At 41.4% G+C, this 20,000-nt stretch overlaps 1 protein-coding gene and 2 long non-coding RNA genes across 5 annotated transcripts in view; 2 read left to right on the top strand and 1 right to left on the bottom strand.

The window, feature by feature from the left end:
* LOC123503095 overlaps window positions 1-9,455 on the top strand; it is a 31,660-nt gene extending 22,205 nt beyond the window's left edge. Inside the window, exons 3-8 of one of the 3 annotated variants that reach the window (XR_006674327.1) lie at window positions 2,020-2,060; window positions 5,703-6,041; window positions 7,544-7,651; window positions 8,127-8,284; window positions 8,748-8,888; window positions 9,302-9,455. This is a non-coding gene — a long non-coding RNA (uncharacterized LOC123503095). The other 2 variants (XR_006674328.1, XR_006674326.1) reach the window with 2 other exon arrangements.
* A 134-nt stretch (window positions 9,456-9,589) lies between these two features.
* LOC123503093 lies at window positions 9,590-12,095 on the top strand. The gene is made up of 2 exons (XM_045252519.1): window positions 9,590-10,339; window positions 11,726-12,095. Exons 1-2 carry the CDS (start codon window positions 10,224-10,226, stop codon window positions 11,919-11,921), a joined length of 312 nt encoding a protein of 103 aa, XP_045108454.1. The 5' UTR covers window positions 9,590-10,223; the 3' UTR covers window positions 11,922-12,095.
* A 519-nt stretch (window positions 12,096-12,614) lies between these two features.
* The window catches only part of LOC123503094, an 8,202-nt gene continuing 816 nt past the window's right edge, over window positions 12,615-20,000 (bottom strand). The window contains exons 2-3 of the long non-coding RNA XR_006674325.1: window positions 19,001-19,093; window positions 12,615-12,908 (exon numbers count right to left, since the gene is read on the bottom strand). This is a non-coding gene — a long non-coding RNA (uncharacterized LOC123503094). The remainder of the gene's footprint in view (window positions 12,909-19,000; window positions 19,094-20,000) is intronic.

The following is a 20,000-nucleotide window of genomic DNA, read 5'->3' as shown; positions in this document are numbered from 1 at the left end:
AAACGAAATTCATTAGTGAGGGAGTCGCCACGGGGGAGACTGCGATAAAATGCAAATGATATCAAAACAATTCTATGGCATTTTAAAGACCACGGCCGGGACAACACTGGGAACCGGGGAGTGGCTGGGAGGTGGCGGAAGGGCTGAGATGGACTGGGAAGGGGTAGAGTGTACTGGGAGGAGTGTGAAGTGTACTGGGACTGAAACGGCGGCTGGGATGTACTGGGAGTGTGTAGGGGGAGTGTACTAAAGACTGGTGTGTACTGGGACGGGTGTGAAGTGTACTGGGGTGAAGGTGAGACAGGGGCGTACCTGGAGGTGGGGTATCACATGAACTGGGGGGTGTACCGTACTGGGGCACTATGTAAGGTGTACTGGTGTGTCATTGGGTGTACTGGGAGGATGTAGTAGTAGTAGTAGTGGTAATAGTAGTAGTAGTAGTAGTGGTTATAGTAGTAGTAGTGGTTGTAGTTGTAGTTGTGGTAGTAGTAGTGGTAGTAGTAGTGGTAGTAATAGTATTAGAAGTATTATTATTATCATTATTATTAGTTGGTGGTGGTATTGGTGGTGGTGGTGGTAGTGGTGGTGGTGGTGGTGGTGGTGGTGAGTAGTAGGTAGTGGTGGTGGTGGTGGTGGCAGCAATGGGATGGTGGTGGTGGTGGTGGTGGTGGTGGTGGTGGTAATGGTGGTAGTAATGGTGGTGGTGGTGGTGGTGGTGAGTGAGTAGTAGTAATGGTAATGGTGGTGGTGGTGGTGGTGGTAGTGGTAATGGTAATAGTAATGGTGGTAGTAGTAGTGGTAGTAGCAGTAGTAGTAACAATAGTAGTAAGTAGTAGTAGTAGTAGTAGTAAGCAGAGTTGCATAACATATTTCATAATAATAATAATAATAATAATAATAATAATAATAATAATAATAATAATAACAATAACAATAATCAGATGCTTAACAAAAGGACACATTTTTAATTTGAAAGATAAAAGAAAAATTACTTCAAAATCTTTTGTTCCAGTGAGAGAGAGAGAGAGAGAGAGAGAGAGAGAGAGAGAGAGAGAGAGAGAGAGAGAGAGAGCAAGTCCATTCATTGATCGCGATGGTCAAGTAGGTTTGTACATGTGCGTGCGTGTGCGTGCGTTTGTGTCCGTCTGTGAGTGCGTGCGTGTGTGCATGCGTGTGTGGCGGTGGGTGGCTGGGTGTGGTTGGGTTATAAAGTAATTTTGTGTCTTTTTCTGTGTAATTTTGACCTCCTTGTCCTCCTCTCCTCCTCCTCCTCCTCCTCCTCCTCCTCCTCCTCCTCCTCCTCCTCCTCCTCCTCCTTCTCCTTCTCCTCCTCCTGTGCCTGAGGGAAAGGAGGAAACCTGCATGGCGACTAGGAGAATGTCTTCTCCGGCGCGAATGTCACTTCTCTCTCTCTCTCTCTCTCTCTCTCTCTCTCTCTCTCTCTCTCTCTCTCTCTCTCTCTCTCTCTCGTAGCAAGCCACCCTGGATGCCTTTAGCACGAAGCTTTTCCAGTAATCCGTTGTGCCATACTTTATCAAAAGCTCCAGCTATGTCCAAAGCAACCACTAGGTCGGAGGTTGACCTTCCAGGTCTGAACCCAAACTGTTGGTCTCCTCTCCTCTCCTCTCCTGCGGGCTGATGTCTCAATAATCGCTTCACCTGCTCTCCACCTGACAGTCTCTCACATTGCTGGACCAGCTGAGGCGGTGGCTGCTGTGGATTCCCCACCTTCATTTTTCCAGCAAACAAGGAAGCCAGCAACTGCCCTCTCCTTACTGCTGCTTGCTGAGGGAGGGATGGATTCTTGGTGGCCTCTGTTTGTCCTCTCCTCTCCTGCAGCCCTGCAAGTCCTCCTCTCGGTCTGGTGGTGTATTCCTGGGACGTGGCTCTCTGGAGGGCGAGAAGGTGAGAGGTGAGTGCTCTCTCGTCCTGAGCCACGCCCACTTCCAGCTGTGTCAGTACAGCTCTCTCCACCCGTGCAAAATAGCCACCTTTTCTATTATTATTTCTGTATTTCAGGTGAGCAGGACAGGTATTCCCGCACGTCCATCACCTCACAGGTAAGCGGATAGCCCCCCCTCCACTAATTAGAGTTATCTCACACTCCCAAATATAGCGCTGTGGTACCTGTAGGGGCCGAGAGAGAGAAAAGTGAGGTAGGGCGTGGTTCAGAAGGGGCTGATTGCGAGGCGAAGGAAGGATAGGAAAAGAAAGGGAAGGATATGAAGTAAGAGAAGGAAAATATAGGAAAGGAGAGAGAATGAAATGCAGAGAAGGGAAGGGCAGGAAGTAAAGGAATAAAAAGAAAGGAAGGATAGAATTGGAAAGGATAGGAAAGGAAAAGGAAGGAAATGAAGTAAGAGAAGGAAAATAAATGAAAGAGAACGGAAAGGAAGGGAAAGAGAATGAAAAACAGAGAAGTAAAGGGAACGGAAGGAAAGGAAGGAAAAAGATGGAGAGTAAGGGAGAGGGAAGGTATATGAAAGGAAAAAGGAAAGATAGGGTAATAAAGGAAGGAAGAATGAAAAGGAATTTGACTTAGTGTAAGGAAATATAGGGAAGGAAGACAAAAGGAAGGAGAGAGAGGAGAGGAAAGAAAAGGGAATGAAATGCAGGAAAGGAAAGAAAATGAAGAAAGATAGAAGGAAGAAAAAAAAGTGAGGGAATAGAACAACAACAACAACAACAACAACAATGAAGGAAGGAAAAGAACTGATTGAGGGAAAAAGATTAAAGGAATAGAGAAATGAAAACAACAACAACAACAACAACAACAACAACAACAACAACACCCAATACATTCAACCTCTCCCCCCAAAAAAAAGTCAACATTCCATTCCTTCCTTCACTTCCCCTCAAATCTCCATAATTGATAAAGAAAAAAAAAAGAAAACACGCATCTCGTTTTCTTTTTCCTCCTGTTCTGCATTGAAGGGGAGCCTGTTCTAGATTCATAATAGTTAGCAAGGCGGCTGTGGTAATTATCATGACTGCTATCTTATTTACCTGGTCGAGTGGCCATTTTGACGGTTACCGAGAGAGAGAGAGAGAGAGAGAGAGAGAGAGAGAGAGAGAGGTGGGATGGGGTGAGGGGAAGGGGCTCCATTCGTGCTTAATTACGTAAACCACACACACACACACACACACACACACACACACACACACACACACACACACACACACACACACACACACACACACACACACACACACACACACACACACACACACACACACACACACACACACACACACACACACACACACACACACACACACACACACACACACACACACACACACACACACACACACACACACACACACACACACACACACACACACACACACACACACATTCACGGACACGTTTTTCTTCTACATAAAAGTGACCGACAGGAAGCATTAACATTGCCACTCTCTCTCTCTCTCTCTCTCTCTCTCTCTCTCTCTCTCTCTCTCTCTCGTCAGTAAGGTAGAAATGTTGTTGATCTGTCACTAAAACCATTAAAAAAACATCTTATAAAGCAGCGTCATATCATCAATCATTGGCCATTCTGAGACACCTTTCAAGATCTGTTCTGTTTCATGCCATTCCGTCTTGTAAATGCTTCACCCCTTCAGTACCAGGACGCGTTTTGACATTCATTCTGGTTAGTATTTGATGATTTTATACAGATTCAGAAGCATTTATTGAGATTAGAATTCATCTTTTGTCCTCCATAGACCCTTTCTAATGCAAATAAAATCGTCTAATCACACCCCAAAAATCAAGGTAAAAATGCGTCTCAGTATTAAAGGGGTTGAAAATACTCCCTAGCGGTGAATTGAAGGGGTAACTAGACTAAAAATTGTTCTGTTAGGCTGGTGGGCCGGAGTGACAGAGGGCCGGAGTGACCGTGGTAGGGGAGGACACAGGGTCTCATTTTTTAGGTAATTACCACAGAGCAGTGTAATCTCACCATTTTTTATTTAATTCTGAGGTAATGAGTTTTCTAGGTAATTCTGAGGTAATTCAAGCATCCCAAAGGTAATTCTGAAGTAACTGTAGTGTTTGACGAAGTTTATTGATCACTTCCTGCCAAAAGCACGGTAAATACCCCGACCCCGCCCCAGTCATGATTTGTATACTGGTGAAACTGGATAACAGACGAGAGAAGAGAGAAGCAGTGATGATAGTATGCAAACGAAAGAGAGGAGGAAAAAGAAACAAGGATAATAGTATACGAACGAATGGGAAGAGAAAAGAGAAACAGGGATAATAGTAGAGACGAACGAATGAGAGAAAAAAAGAATAAGCTTTAACAATGTAACAAGCTCTTTACAGGGGTGTGGTGCCAGTGGATTGACATTATATAGTTTCAGTGGGGAGGTCTGACGGGAAACAGAAAGATGAGATTTGTGTTTGTTTTGTGACTTTTGTCCTGGTGGGGCCGTGGCGGCGGCGGCGGTGGTGGCCACTACCCACAAGTCCACGACCAGACCACAGTCAGTCAGTGAATTTTGACGCCAGTGTCCGTGGTGGTAGTGGTGGTGGTGGGTAGCGGGAAGTGACCCTTCTGTTGTGTGTGACTAGTAAGTGTTTGCGGTGCTGTGTTAGTGTACAGTATGTCTTGCTGCTGTTGTGGTGTGTCTAGTGTTTAACGCTGTGTCTCATACTGTGTGTGCAGGAAAACATTCTAGCACCACCGCCGCCGCCAACCTACCCTCCACTGAAACTTACACACACACAGTGAAGGAGGCAACATTTGCAGTGACTCGCAATAACAACACACTCAACACCAAGGTGGTAGTGGTGATATGATGGATAACACAGCATTTCACGCTCCTAACTCGCGCCAACGCACTCTAAGGTAACCTTCAGGACTCAGTAATAGTTAATCAAACCTGCAGATACTTAGAAGCCGCTACGGGTAATGATTTAGAGGACGAAGGAACGATACAGGATGAAGGAATAAAAACGAATGAAAGCGAGGAGAAAAGACAAGGATAATAGTAAAGAAACGAAAAAAAGAAAAGAAAATGAAGTAGTAATATTAGTAGGCGAAATAAAGAAGAAAAGAGAAACTTGATAATAATGAACGAACGAACGAGGATGAAAGAGAAGCAGGGATGAATGGAAGAAAGAGAATCAGCGAGTAAAGACAAACAAATGAGAGGAGAAGAGAGAAACAGGGATAACAGACGAACAAATGAGAGAAAAGAGAATAGACTTAATAATCTACCTATCTCTTCACAGGGGTGTGTGCCGCCTGTCAGTGGATTGACATTATAATAACTAGGGATGTTAGGGTAAAATAGAGTAATAGATGAAGCGAGAGGGTGTTGTCATGTGTGGGGTAGGTAATGGGTAGGTTAGGAGGTGTGTTACGTCTGAGGTGAAAAGTGTAGGTTAGGAAGGTAGGATATTTGTATAATTTGATATATTAATTGATAACATGATAACTTTTCCGTCATTCCCTGTGTATTTACCTAGGTGTATTGTACAGGGTTCGAGCAGGGTTCATAGTGTTCTGTCTCCATATCTGCATTTATCTATTTTGTGTGTATGTGCCTCTATCAAAGAAAAGGAAAGATAAAAAGAGAGGATAGTAATTAGCAAGTGCAATGAAGTAGATCCTGGTAAAGAGGTATAGGGAAAGGAATAGGTCGTATAGATATGTTTGTTCCGTGTTGTGCTCCTCGTCGCTTTCCTTCTGCAGATAGCGGAAGGACCTGAGCACAACACTGAAGGGAAGGACCTATATAAGCAATAAAAAAAAAAAAAAAGAAAAAAAATGCAGGAAGCGGTCACAAGAAGGGTCGCCGGAGTAACTAACTGTGACTGGAAATGAAAGCAGAAATATGTGGCACCACCAGGAGAGTGAAGGGAGGCGAGGTGGCACACACAGACTGACAGACGCCTGACCGAGTTGAAGGCGATGAGGTGGCTGGTCAGGACGCCAAGTTCACTTTTCAGACAGACTTCGGGTAAATGTGAAGTTTCAGCCTATCCTTCCTCAACCTCTTAAACCCCGGAACCTTTTCGACCCTCTCATGAGGTAAACTTAACCCGTGCAGTTTTGGAACACATTGTTATCATGAATTGTTTGGGTGTGATTAGATGATTTTATTGTTATTAAGAAGGGTCTATGGAGGTTAGAAGATTGATGGCCAGTCTTCACTATTTTAATCCCCTCATAAGTTTCTGAAGCTGTATAAAATCTCCAAATGTTAAGCAGAATGAGTATGAAAACGTGCCCTGATACTGAAGTGGCTAACTTAGCAGTGTGTAATTTAACTGTGGCTAAAGTGGGACTAGAAATGGTGTAAACAGGCAAGAAGTGAGATGTAGTCTGTGGTGCACTGCTACAGCTTCAGTGACAGATGGTGCCATGCTTCACAGGACAGTAAATACCAGACTTGAACTGCAGATCACCTCAACACTTGCTTGTCTGAGGGCACAGTGCTTCATGTGACCACTGAAGATACGAAAACAAATAACTTTATTTTGCTCACTTTACCTGTTCCATTTACCTGGTCTAACTTAACCTTCCCTTCCCTTAACCCAGGGCTGGGCAAACATTTCAGTGCAAGGGCCACATTAAAACAAATCACAATCTTACAGGGGTGCATAGTATATTAACTCAAATGATAAATATTTGAAATACAAAATAAAAGGCTTTTAAAGAAAACCCACTCTCCCAGACATTTGCACATTTGTGGGAAAAAATTAAATACTCACAATATTATATGTTTATTAAGTTTCTTTTTCAAATTTGCTAACTCTTGTTGGGCCGCATGCATCGCATGGACCCATACCTGCCTTAACCTATTCTAACCTAACCCTTTGCTTCCCTTCCCATACTTTAACCTATTCTAACTTAATTCTTCGCCTTGCTTCTCTCCCCTTCCCTTTCTTTAACCTATTCTAACCTAACCCTTTGCTTTCCTTAATCAAACAAAACTTAACCTAACCAAACCTCCTCCTTGACTGACTGTCTTCAGCCTCTTTATCACTGCTAAATTTTGCATTTCTTTGTCTTTTATCATTATTTTCATGTTAACTGTTGTACTGATCTTGCTAACTGCATGCCTCCCATCCTCCTGCGGCCTCTCATCCCTATTCTGTCCAACCCGCTAATACAAGAATTAACCAGTAGCTACTCTCAATCATTCATACCTTTCACTGGTAAACTCTGGAACTCCCTGCCTGCTTCTGTATTTCCATCTTCCTACGACTTGACCTCTTTTAAGAGAGGGGTATCAAGACATTTGTCACTGGCTTTTGGATGATTTATTTTGACATTTTAGGGAACCTACAGTTCCAGTGGGCCTTTTTTTCTAATATTTTGTTGCCTTTGGCAGCCTTCCCTTTTGCATAAAAAAAAAAAACCTAATGTAACCCAACTCAACCCTTCCTTTCTCTTCCCTTCCCTTCCCTTCATCTTTCCTTCTTTTCTTCTCTTCCTCTTCTTTTCATCTCTACTACTTATTATAATCTGCCCTTCATCTCACCAAAGCTGACCAACCTTCATTATAAACTGGCGCACCTTTTCACCAGAGATGAGCGGCAGCAGCGGCATGGGTGAGTGGAGGCGGGTGGTGGTGGCGGCGGAGGCAGGAGGCAGTGTGTGTGTGTCAAGTGTGTCCCCAAGCAGGACCATTGGCGGTAAGTTTGGTGTTACTTTACTGTTTCTTTGTACGTTTTATAATTTTCCTCATCTTTTCCTTGAATTTTAGGTATGATTAAACAATTTTAGTTACATCATGAACTGTATATGGAGATCAGAAGATTAATGGCCCAAGTCTTCACTATTTTGATCCCCACATAAGTTTCTGAAGCTCTATTAAATCACCAAATAGTAAGCATAATGAATATGAAAATGTGTCATGCTACTGAAGAGGTTAAGGTATTAAGAATTGTGACACTTGACACTCGACACATTTAGGAGTATTGTTTTTATTACCACTAGGTATACCGAGCTAATTTATTACCTAGTACGTATTTCTTTTCTTCCCTTTGGTCTTGTCCTGGTCTTGTCTTGTCTTTCCAGTGTTTTCCTTGTCCTGCCCTTCTCTGCACATCACCTCTTGGCCTAACCTAATGTACCCTACCCTACTCTACCCTAATGCCTTCTCCACAGGTTCGGACTCGCCAAGAAACCTGTTCGGAGTCACGGTGAAGGGGCAGCTGCAGTGTGGCAAGCTTGTTGATCTACTGGAGGGGCCTGAATGAAGTGGTGGAGGTGGATTACTTAAAGAACATCCCTCCACACACCCCCTAAAGATTCCCTCCACATTGGTGTGTGAGAGAGAGAGAGAGAGAGAGAGAGAGAGAGAGAGAGAGAGAGAGAGAGAGAGAGAGAGAGAGAGAGAGAGAGAGAGAGATTTTGTGTGTGTGTGTGTGTGTAATTTTTTTCACCACGATCGTCTGCTGGTCACCCAGCCAGTCTTCCCCATTACGGAGTGAGCTCAGAGCTCATAGACTGATCTTCAGGTAGGACTGAGACCACAAAACACCACACACACACACAACCGGGGAAGAGAGGCCACAACCTCTTGAGTTACATCCCATACCTATTTACTGCTAGGTGAACAGGGGCTACACATGAAGAGGCTTGCCCATTTGCCTCGCCACTTTCCGTGTGTGTGTGTGTGTGTGTGTAGGAAATTTAATGTGTACAGGGTTCTCAGTTTGTGTTTGGAATGTATGATTCTGTAATAACATGAGGTAAGAAACTTATTTATTTTTTCATATTGCACAGGTTATTAGAACACGATCTCAAGAAAATCAAGTTGTGTGGCTGGTTTAGTTCCTTGATGCGGCGTCACCAGGTGTTCCCCGTGTGTACTGCCAACATGCTGTATCCTACTTAAAGTCAGCTGAATGTAATCCTCCAGACTTGGTATCTTCTGTACAGTTTAGTTCAATAATTGTGTTCACTTGATGGCATTTTTACCTCTCACGATCCCTTCAGGAATGTATCTCTCACATAATTTGAGAAATCCCTGTATTAGTCTGTTTCAACTTTACCAGATTGTCTACACTGGAACTCCCTGCCTGCTTCTGTGTTTCTATCTTCCTATGACCTAAACTCATTTAAGAGGGAGGAAGGTTTCAAGACATTTATTCCATTCTTTTGGCTAATTCTCTCTTTCTTGGAGCTGCTTGGGGCTGGCATCTAAATGAGCATTTTTAAAATATTTTTTTTACCCTTGGCTAAATTTCCCATCTTACATAAAAAAAAAAAAAAAAAAAAAATAATGATAATAAATCTCACCCTAACCTGGCCTTGTCTCACCCTACCTATTGTTACAGGCTGCTGATAGGGTACCTCAAAACCACCACCACACCCTACACCTGTGGTCTGGTCAGGGGCAGGGTGACGGCCCACTGCCTCACCTCACCCTGCCAGTCTGCTGTGCCTCTGTTAGGGTCATCACTTAGGATGCTGAGGCTCCTGCTGTCATTTAATCAGAGAGAGAGAGAGAGAGAGAGAGAGAGAGAGAGAGAGAGAGAGAGAGAGAGAGAGAGAGAGAGAGAGAGAGAGAGAGAGAGAGAGAGAGAGAGAGAGAGAGAGAGAGAGAGAATGAACGAATTTGCATTAATTTTTTTTTGTTATGGCCTCTTAACACCTGTAGGCAAACTTGCAGAGTTTATGTGGGAAGCACTGTTAAGCTTCTGCCCATTGGTGGTACAGGCAATTTTATTAATAGTGATACCCATATTAGGGGCCCATATCACCATCCATGCTCATCTTTGGTGTAACCCCCTAGAACCTGGGTATCATGGTGACATATAGATAACTTTAAACCACTTGACAAATGGGATAGCTGCAAAGCGGTATGTGGTGGGATTCGAACCTATGCGTGGACATCGGCCTGATCCCACACTCACCACCTTATCCACTCTGCCACTGCCTCAGGCAAGGTGGAATTAGACAAACAAAGAGACATTTCACATAGATAGTGCCACCTGACTAATGGCTTCCTGCACTTGTACCCTTGTGTTTTGATCCTTACCACAAGACAAACCACCTACCACAGTAACCACACCTCACCTGCTCTTTATCACCAAAAAATTAGCAAAAACAAATATCCCGACATCCTCACACAAAATACTCACTTATCACTATTTCTGTCATCTCTACCTCATTTCTACCACCACAGCATGGCACACCCATAACCTGACTGCAGTGGTGTGGGTGTGATGCAATGATATGATGCCTTGGAGTGAGTAGATGTCCTGCCAGTGTGTGGAGTGTGGCAGGAGACAAGAGGAAGAAATGCTGCCACAGGGCCCCAGGATAACCTCTCATAATTTGGAGCACAGATCAGTGTGGAAGAGGGATAGAGGGTGAGGGCATGAATGATCACTTGTGAGGGAGAAGAGGTGTTTCTATGGTGTAAAAATACTTTAATGTGCGTTCACACGATCGAACAATGTTCGACGGACATAATTGTTACCAACTAGCAGTGGAAAGCGAAAAGGCTCGCTAATGACGTCAGAAGCGAGCACCAAGTGGTGTACCGGACACTGTCCGTGTTCACAGCATCGAAACGTCACACACTGTCTGGTGTGGAAGTATACGATGCTGCCAGGTACACGATGAACAAAGTCACTTGGTTACAGGATTTTCAAAGTCCGTCAGTTCACTAGGTCTCAATTGTCCTGTTAACATGGCCAGCAGTACCTCAGTCAAGGAGAAAAGTTGCCACTGGGACAGAAAAGAGACCCTGCTACTAATAAAACTATACCGGCAAAATCATGCTTATGGAATGTCAAGGCTGATGTGTACAAGGATAGAAACAAACGTGTCGCGACCATCAATGAAATAACGGCGGGAATGAATAGAAGTGGATTATCTGTTACTGCTTCTGAAGTGAAGAAAAAATAGAATCCATCCATAGTCAATATAGGCGAGAGCTACGTAAACTGGGGAAATCAAAGAAGTCGGGGCCTGAGTTACCAACGGACATCACCTTTGGACATTACCTTCGAACATTGTCCACCGGTCTATGCCCTGTGAGCAGATTCGAAACGGTGGTAAACACCCTCATCTGGAACCACTGCTTGTTGCCAGATCCGCTTCCATCGTTTCACCGCTTATGACGTTATCCTGCTTCTCCTGTGATATGGTAACGATTTTGTCCGTCGCACGATAGTTCGATCGTAGTCTCTCTCTCTCTCTCTCGCACTCTCTCTCTCTCTCTCTCTCTCTCTCTCTCTCTCTCTCTCTCTCTCTCTCTCTCTCTCTCTCTCTCTCTCTCTCTCTCTCTCTCTCTCTCTCGTCAATGTTACAAGTTTTGTTAATGCTCTGTGAAATATTTCTGGACAACTTCATCATATTGTAGGTCAAGAATTCACAAATGTTTAACTTGTACTTATCACTCTTAACTTGCAGCTCTCACTTGGTTATCTTAATGGCTGTAATATTTGTTGCTAGGCCAGGAGAATTGAGCCCTTGGAGTTGACAGGCTGTGCTTCTAAGTTACGCCATTCCCCTTTAATCACAAACACTGCATTTATTAACATGTCTTAATTCCCTACACTAATCTCCAGATATCTGATAACCTGGCAATCTTCAACAGTCTTTCTCTTTCCACCAACCATAGGCATTGATGTACTAACTTTCCTTATTGTAAATGTGACAGCATGGAGTGACAGATACAGGTAATGCCCAAAGTATCAAGTTAATCTGGCACAACTATAATAATAAACCTGTATTGTCTTTCTCAACAGGCTTGCGAGCAGCACCAGTATTGTCTGCATGGATGTGGTGCTGATTTACCAGTCTCCTTGCTCCAGTGGAATCTGCATCTCACCTGTACAGGACACCCTTCATACCTCACCACTTGAAGGGCTTACATTAGTGGCTCCCAGTGGCTCGAGAAGCTGTGGTCTGATCAGTAGCTTCCCGAGTTTGTGCACCATTTAGACCAGGATGCCCACACCCGAATCAAGTTTGTGCATGCATTTAGACCATCATCCTCCCTACCCAGGACACCCCACCCCTGCTTATGCTGAAGAAGATAACAAGAGTGGCTCGCCTAAAGCTGGTGTTCATTCCACAGCCTACCGAGTTTTCATTGCACTAGTTTGATGATAAAAGTGACCCCTAAATGTTTCAGGCCATTTAGGGCTCACTTACCATCCAACTGGTGCAGTGGAAACTGAGGATGATGTTGAATCCACACCACAGTTATTTAGGCAAGCCACTTTTTTTTTATCCTCTTCAGCAGAAGGGGTGGGATGTCCTGGGCAGGGAGGGTGATGGTGCACACAAACTTGGGAAGCTGCTGATCAGACCACACAGCTTCTTGAGCTGCTGGGACAGTTTTTGGGGTATTCTTGTCTAGCTAGTTAGTGTTTTTTTTCCCCTGAATATGCTCCGAGGACTGCATGGAGAGTGAATAACAGATTGTTTGGAAACATGTACTTTTTTCATTGATTCTGCTGCACTACATACAACAGGAACATGTATTTTTCTTAATTGATTTAATTACTTAGGTTTTAAGGCTATTTAGGATTTCTGGCTGGATATTGCCTTTTTCTTCATTGATTTAATTACTTAAACAGCTATTTAGGATTTCTGGCTGGATATTTGCCTAATTTCATTGTTCCCCTTCCTCCTCAAATATGCCAGCCCAACTGATGTACTCTGGAAACTGTTGTATCAGTCCATATTTTCCTATGAGAAACTTTTATCCTTGTTTTGAGTAGTGAGCTGGGGTGTCTTGATGCAGGCAAACTTTTATCCTTGTTTTGAGTAGTGAGCTGGGGTGTCTTGAGGCAGGCCATTTTAGTCAATCTGTAGCTGCAGCCATGACAGGTGGTGGTGACACTTCCCTGTCAGTTTTTCTGTGGTGGACTCCTGAAGTTCTCATTTCAGGGCTGCATGTCTTTCACGGTTTGGTTTTAGAAGCTGGAAAATGGAAAACCGTTATAACTAACCTTAGTTAAAGAGAAATTTAGGAATAAGTTATTATTCCTAAGACAAGTCTCTCTAACATACCACCTATGCAAGAGTGTGTGTGTTCATTACCTAGTTGTCTTACAGGAAAAGAACTATGCTCGTTTGTCCTGTCTCCATATCTATAGTCGTCCAGTTTAGCCTTAAACTCATTCATATTGCTTAAACCACTGTTTTATCAAAATTATACCATATTTTGTATGCTTCTGTTTGGAAGATATAAGAAATGTCTTCTGCACAGTATTTTTCAATTTCATCCAAGTCCGTTTATTTCTTTAGTCCCACACCCATAATAAGTCTTCTTTTGTCAACTTGGTCCATGCCCTGTATATAGCAATTAGGTCCTCTCTCCTATGTTGCAGTGTTGAAAGTTTTAATCTTTAATGTGTCCTCATAAGTTAGGTCTCTCAAACTTGGAACCAGTTTGGTTGCAGCGCTTTTAATCCTTCCTATCTTTCATGTGGTCAGCATATTCTAGTTTAGGTTGAATCATGTATTCTATTAGTTTTTTCATCATCTATATAGGTAATTTTTCTTAGTAACTAACTTGTTTGGGATTCCCAACTATATTGTTTTAGTTTTCCTGGTGATAAATCACCATTTTCTTTGGTTTCTGCTGAATTTCTACTCCCCATAGTGTATAAAATCTTGTCTGTTTTCTTTTTGCTTTTCCTTAGTTCTATCACTGCACTTTTTTGCATTAAATTCTATTTCCCATTTCTTGCTCCATTCATGTTTCTTCTTCACAAAACATTGTCATTTTTCACTCATTCCAGTAACTTCGCATCATCTGCAAATAAGCAATCTCTGATGTGGTACTTTTGATTATCATGTCTTTTTTTAGATCCAAGCAAACAGTCTACCTATCTGTCCCTTTCCTGAATATCTGTTGCTCTATTGTAGAAATTCAATACGTTTGTGACAAGAACTTCCACTTCTGAAATCAAATTGTCATCCAGTTAATGTATGCGACTTCTAGCTGTACCATCCATTATTTTCACAATCACGCTTGTTAGGGACACTGGTCTGTAGTCCAGAGGTTCTTCTTTACCTCCCTTGAAAATTGGTACAATATTGGGACTTTTCCTTCCTAAAAATCTGATCCTTGAGCCTTATTCACATCCAAGGTTTTCATAATCTTCCTTTCTTTGACTTCCACATGGATCTCCCTCACTATCTTATCCTTGTGCCCTGTTCTTGCTCCTTCAAACTTTTTTTCTTTGGTGAATAATGATTGAAAGCACCCATTCATTATTCCTGCCTGTGATCTTGCTTCCTCATATGTGACATTATCAACTTTTAATCTATCTATTGTTTGCTTTTTTAAATTTCCCCATAAACATATTTAATTATAGACGTTTTGGCTCTTTTTTGCATTTGTCAAATACGTTTCCCATAGTTCTTTGGTTCCTCTTAGGATTTGGACACATTAATTTCTTACACACTTAAATTCTTCCCAAATATTATGCCCTTTTTTCCTCCAAATTTCAGTTATGCTGATGTACATCTTGTGTTATACCAGTCTTCCTTTCTCTCCTCCTCACTGGATCTGACTTTAGGAATAAATGTTAATCCCTTCATTATAAATGTTCATAAATGTATCCCACTTTCATGTACAGTTGGTTCCACTCAACTTCAAGATTTCGGGAAATGTTAGGCAAGATAAGGGAGAGTGGTAGGAGGTGTGTAGTGTCAGGAATCTTGCCTCGTGTGTATGTTAGCAGGGAATGGTTGTCTAGGGCCATTGGTGTGAATGATCGGGTAAAAGGGATGTGGGTGTCAGCTTTGTGGATGTATGGGATAGGTTCTATGGGCGAAGGGATTTGTATGCTAGGGATGGTGTGCATCTGAGTAGGAAGGGTGTGGATGTGCTGAATGGATGTCTGGAGGGGGGAGTTGGGATGGAGTGTAGGGGTGAGGTAGCAAATGCATTCCAGAAGAAAGATGTTAGACATAAATTAGATAGGATAAACAGAGATAGTGAAAAGATTAGGAAAGATTTCCAGGTGCAAATAGGAGAGAATAAGATTAGGATTCCAAATAAGGAGACAGCATCTAGGAAGGTAGCAGGACTTAAATGTTTTATGTAAATGCCAGGAGTCTTAGGAACAAGAAGGACGAGTTATCTAGTTATATAGTTGAGGAGGACTTAGATGTTGTATGTGTCACAGAGGCATGGGTAAATGAGGAAAAGTTTAGGAAAATAGGAAAGAATATGAAGTAGATGGATACATTATGTATTTACACCAGAGAATTGGTAGGATAGGTGGAGGAGTAGTTATTTATGTAAAAAATCCTTCATTTCCAGTCAGGTTAATGGTATTAAGGTAGATAACAGAGTAGAGTCCTTATGGCTGGATGTTAGAGTAAACAAAAGTAAGGTTATTAGAGTAGGAGCTTTTATAGACCACCTAACCAGTCAGCAGATGTAGACAACCTTATGGTAGATGAGATAAATAGGGGTGTACTAGTCAGACAATTATCTTAGGGATTTTAATCTTAAGTCAGTAAACTGGGAGAGGATGGTAGGAGATGCTAGTGAAAATAAGTTTATGGAAAGTTTTCAGGATAACTATTTAGTGCAGATGGTAGATAAACCTACTAGGGGAGGAAGGTTTTAGACATAGTACTAACAAATATTGAGCATTGTTTAAAGGAAGTTGAGGTAGGAGAGACTTTAGCAAACAGTGACCATCATATAATTAGATTTATCATTAATTCCAGTAGGGATAATATAGTGAATAAGACTAGAGTCCCAAACTATCAGAAAGGCAATTATGGTAGGTTACGTCAGTTATTAGGAGAGGTAAACTGGGAAGATAGTTTTGGAAATAAAACTGCACAGGAGATGTGGGATATTTTTAAGGTTGTAGTAAAGGGTATAGTGATGCAGTGTATCCCTTACAAAGATATAAGGCAGAGAAACAGGAAGCCATTATGGTGGACTCATGAGATAGGTAGCCAGATCAGAGAGAAGAAGAGGGCATACAGAGAGTTGCAGAAAAATGGGGAAGATGTAGATTTGATTAAGGTTATAAAAAAAAGTAAGGCAGGCAGAGATAAAACTAGCTAGAGCTGGGAGTAAAGATCCCAAAAAATTATATAGTTATTACAAGGTCAGTGATAAAAGAAATAAGGATAGGATTGGACCACTCAGAAAAGATGGTGTAGTAGTGGATCAAAATGAAGACATAGTAGAATTATTGAATGAACAATTTTCTTCAGTATTTACTAGGGAAAGAATAGGAAATCCTGTTACAAACAGTGCGACGAGTAGTTTAAGAGCTTTAGAAAATATTGATATAAAACCGGGAATTATTAGGAAATTTATTCTTGAACTAGACGATAGGAAAGCTAGTGGTCCTGATGAGCTACATGCCAGAGTACTTAGGGAGGGTGTAGACAGTATTTCTGAAGCACTTAAGTTAATCTTTGAAAGATCACTTAGGTTTGCTGAGATACCTCAGGACTGGAAGTTAGCTAATGTTACTCCAATATTTAAAAAGGTAGGAAGGATGATGCGAATAATTATAGACCGATCAGTTTAACTAGTATAGTATGTAAGATACTAGAGAAAATCATTAAGGGTAGTATTTGGGAGCATTTAAATGAGAATAGATTAATTAGAGATACCCAACATGGCTTTAGATCAGGGAGGTCCTGTCTTACAAATTTGCTCGATATCTTAGAATATATTACCAAGGAGTTAGATGATGGAAATAGCATAGATGTTATATATCTAGATTTTAGCAAGGCGTTTGATAAGGTACCGCATAGGAGGCTAGTGTACAAATTGAGACTACATGGGATAGGGGTAGGTTAGTTGATTGGATTAGTGAATGGCTTTCTGATAGGAAACAGAGAGTAGTATTAAATGGGGCAATGTCTGAGTGGAAGGAAGTGGTTAGTGGGGTACCCCAAGGATCAGTGCTAGGACCTCTTCTTTTCTTGGTGTACATTAACGATTTAGATATAGGAATTAGTAGCAAAGTATCAAAGTTTGCAGATGATACTAAGATAGCATGTGCAGTACAGGGTGAAAAGGACAATTACAGAATACAACGAGACCTGGACAGGCTGATAGCATGGGCAGACAGGTGGCAGATGGAGTTTAATTCTAAAAGTGTCAGGTTATGCATTTAGGTAAAGACAACACAAACTTTAACTATGAGATGGAGGGATGTTGGCTAGAGGCAGTAGAGGAAGGAAAGGATTTAGGAGTAGTGATAGACAGGACTATGAAATTTTCAAAGCAATGTTTAGAAGCAAGAAATTGGGCAAATAGGATCCTGGGTTTTATAAATAGAAAAGTTAGTTATAAAAGTAAGGAAGTGGTGCGTAGCTTATATAATTCCTATGTTAGGCCCCATTTAGAGTATTGCATACAGGCCTGGTCACCCCATTATAGGCAGGATATCAACATGTTAGAAGCAGTTCAGAGAAGAGCAACTAGGATGATACCAGCATTAAAGCGCCTGGAGTATAGTTTAAAGCAATTAAACATGTTTTCATTTGAGAGGAGATGTATAAGAGGGGATATGATAGTTATTTAAAATGTTCTCAGATACAAACTACATAGATGTGAGATCTTTCTTTACCTTAGAGGAGGGAAGTAGGACTAGAAATCATGGCAGGAAGATTAGAAAGCAAGGCTGCAGGTTAGATATAAGAAAATATTTCTTTAGTCATAGGGTGGTAGACTTCTGGAATGCATTGCCAGAGAGGGTTGTAAATAGCACTAGTTTGACAATGTTTAAAAACAGATTAGATAAGCACTTAAATTTATTAGATTTATAATTATGTATAGCGCTGCATGATAGTTTTTATAAGAAATTTACTATAACTAAACAAGACATGATCCCCACAGATTGTAGAGGAATTCGCTGCAGGACTTAGCCCTGTTAATGGGCCAAATATTTAGAATTAGTATACAATGTATTGTGTACTTGTAAGTGTATATGTTCTGTGGAAGTATTTCCTCAACTTTGTGATAATTATATCTTCCATTTTTATGAAGTTTGTTCCTGTTTACTGTTGAGCCGCTGTCCAGGCTAAATTCAGTTAATAGATGGTCACTTTTACCTAGTGGGCACTGATGATTTATTTATTACATGTCAATCTTTTGTAAACAATAGGTCAAGCCTCAATGCCTCCTCATTTCCTCCAACTCTTGTTTTCCCACTCCACTGGGTCATAGTGTTAGTGTTAGTCATTATTAGGTTTAGTAGTGTATATCCCCACAACTCTCCTCCTTGTGTGGTCCAGTTCTTCCAGCATACCTCCTTGCAGTTGAAGTTACCCATGTGTTACATTCCTACTTTCTTGCAATATTGTTGAACAGTTTCTCAAATCTCTCCACATTTCCTTATATCTTGATAACATTTATTATTTTTTGGTGGTGCATTTGGTGAGTATATGCTACTGCAAAATCTTGTGCCATCTCCCTTTCCTTTTATCTCAATTTTAATAACTTCTGCCATACCATTTTCCACTGCTATTCTTCTTGGTCAGTGACATCACTCCTCTTTCCTTACTATTCCTAGATCTTAACCACATTATAAAATCTTTCTCCAAATGTTTTCTGCTGGCTCATTTAGTTTAGTTTCTGTAATACCCATGATGTCTGGCTGCTTCATCTTAATATAATTATTAACTTCATGCAATGTTGATATTATTCCACTTGTGTGTGTGTGTGATAGTAAGGTTGTCTCGCAAGGCTCACTGTTGCCTATGCCACATTTTGAATAAATGAAAATATAATTAGTCTGCGAGACATCTATCTACTTTTGATATTGTTGGTGATTTGTGTATTTAAAAAAATGACCAATATTTGAACTTGAAAATACTTGAATTATACCTAAATTGAACTTGAACTTGAAAATACTTAGTGATACAAGTATACTTATAATATAGCTTCTGTATCACAATCACAATAATAGTTAAAATATTCCATTAAAGCTTCAGCAGGTCAAGACCTTAGAACAAAAGTTTAAAACAAAACTCATCTGTTCATTCTTAAGTGTTCACTTCCTCCTCTCCTTCACTTCTCTTGCACCCTCAAACTTGTCACCGCCTCCTTCCTGCTCCCATTATCACCACCACCACCAGGCAGTGTGTGGAGAGGATGCATTTTCAACCTAGAAGAAAATTGTGTAATAACTAAAAATGTATAAGTTTAATAAATGTAATCAGTTATGTATAGTGTTTCCTGTACTTAACATTTGGTAGGACTGGCAGGGTGATTTAATACAATACATGACTGTCTGTCTGACTGACTTTGACTCAGTCTCTCAGTCTGTCTCTGCCAAGATAAGGAATTGTGATGAAAAATGATAAAAAGTGGAGGGAAGATGAGGGAAAGGAATGATGAAGGGAGAATAAAAGAGGTGAAGGGAAAGGTGTAAACTAACAAGGAAATGAAAGAATTGAGAAAGTGAAGGAAGCTTGAAGGGAAGGTGAAAGGCAAAAAAAAAAAAAAAAAAAAAAAATGATGGTAAAAAAATAAGGAACAATAATAAAACAGTTTTAAGTGAAGGGATGAAGAAGGAAAATGAAGAGAACGATGAAGGGGAAGATAAACAAATGAAGTGTCCCAGTGAAAAAGGAAGAGGAATGAGTCAAACCCCCTCCTCCTCCCTCTCATTACCTCACACCCTCTCCAAGTTTTAACCTTCAGTCAATCTCCATTACCGCACCTTCCCACTCTCTCTCTCTCTCTCTCTCATGACGCCACAGCTACACTATTATCAACAAACACTAACATTTCAACTAATCACAACCACCGTAGTGTGTTAAACAATTCAACTACTCAAAACATAGTGTGTAAACCTAAACTGTAGCAATCCCTCAGTAACCACTCCTCCTTGACTAGAGTGGCGGCAACGAGAACTGAAGGGCGTGGGCGGCGGGGAGGTGGGTGTTGCAGTGTGGCTGTGAGGATGGGAGAGGTGTTGGTCGCGGCACCGGTTCACACATCGTTGTAGGTCTTTAGTTCACTTTCAACCCAAGATGTCTAAATAGATCAACTGCTCCCTTCTTTATTGT

The sequence above is a fragment of the Portunus trituberculatus genome, chromosome 13 (assembly GCF_017591435.1).
Source record: "Portunus trituberculatus isolate SZX2019 chromosome 13, ASM1759143v1, whole genome shotgun sequence".
In the NCBI taxonomy this organism is placed as follows: Eukaryota; Metazoa; Arthropoda; class Malacostraca; order Decapoda; family Portunidae; genus Portunus; species Portunus trituberculatus.
The sequence above is the reverse complement of the archived record's forward strand: the minus strand, read 5'-3'. Positions and strand labels throughout refer to the sequence as shown.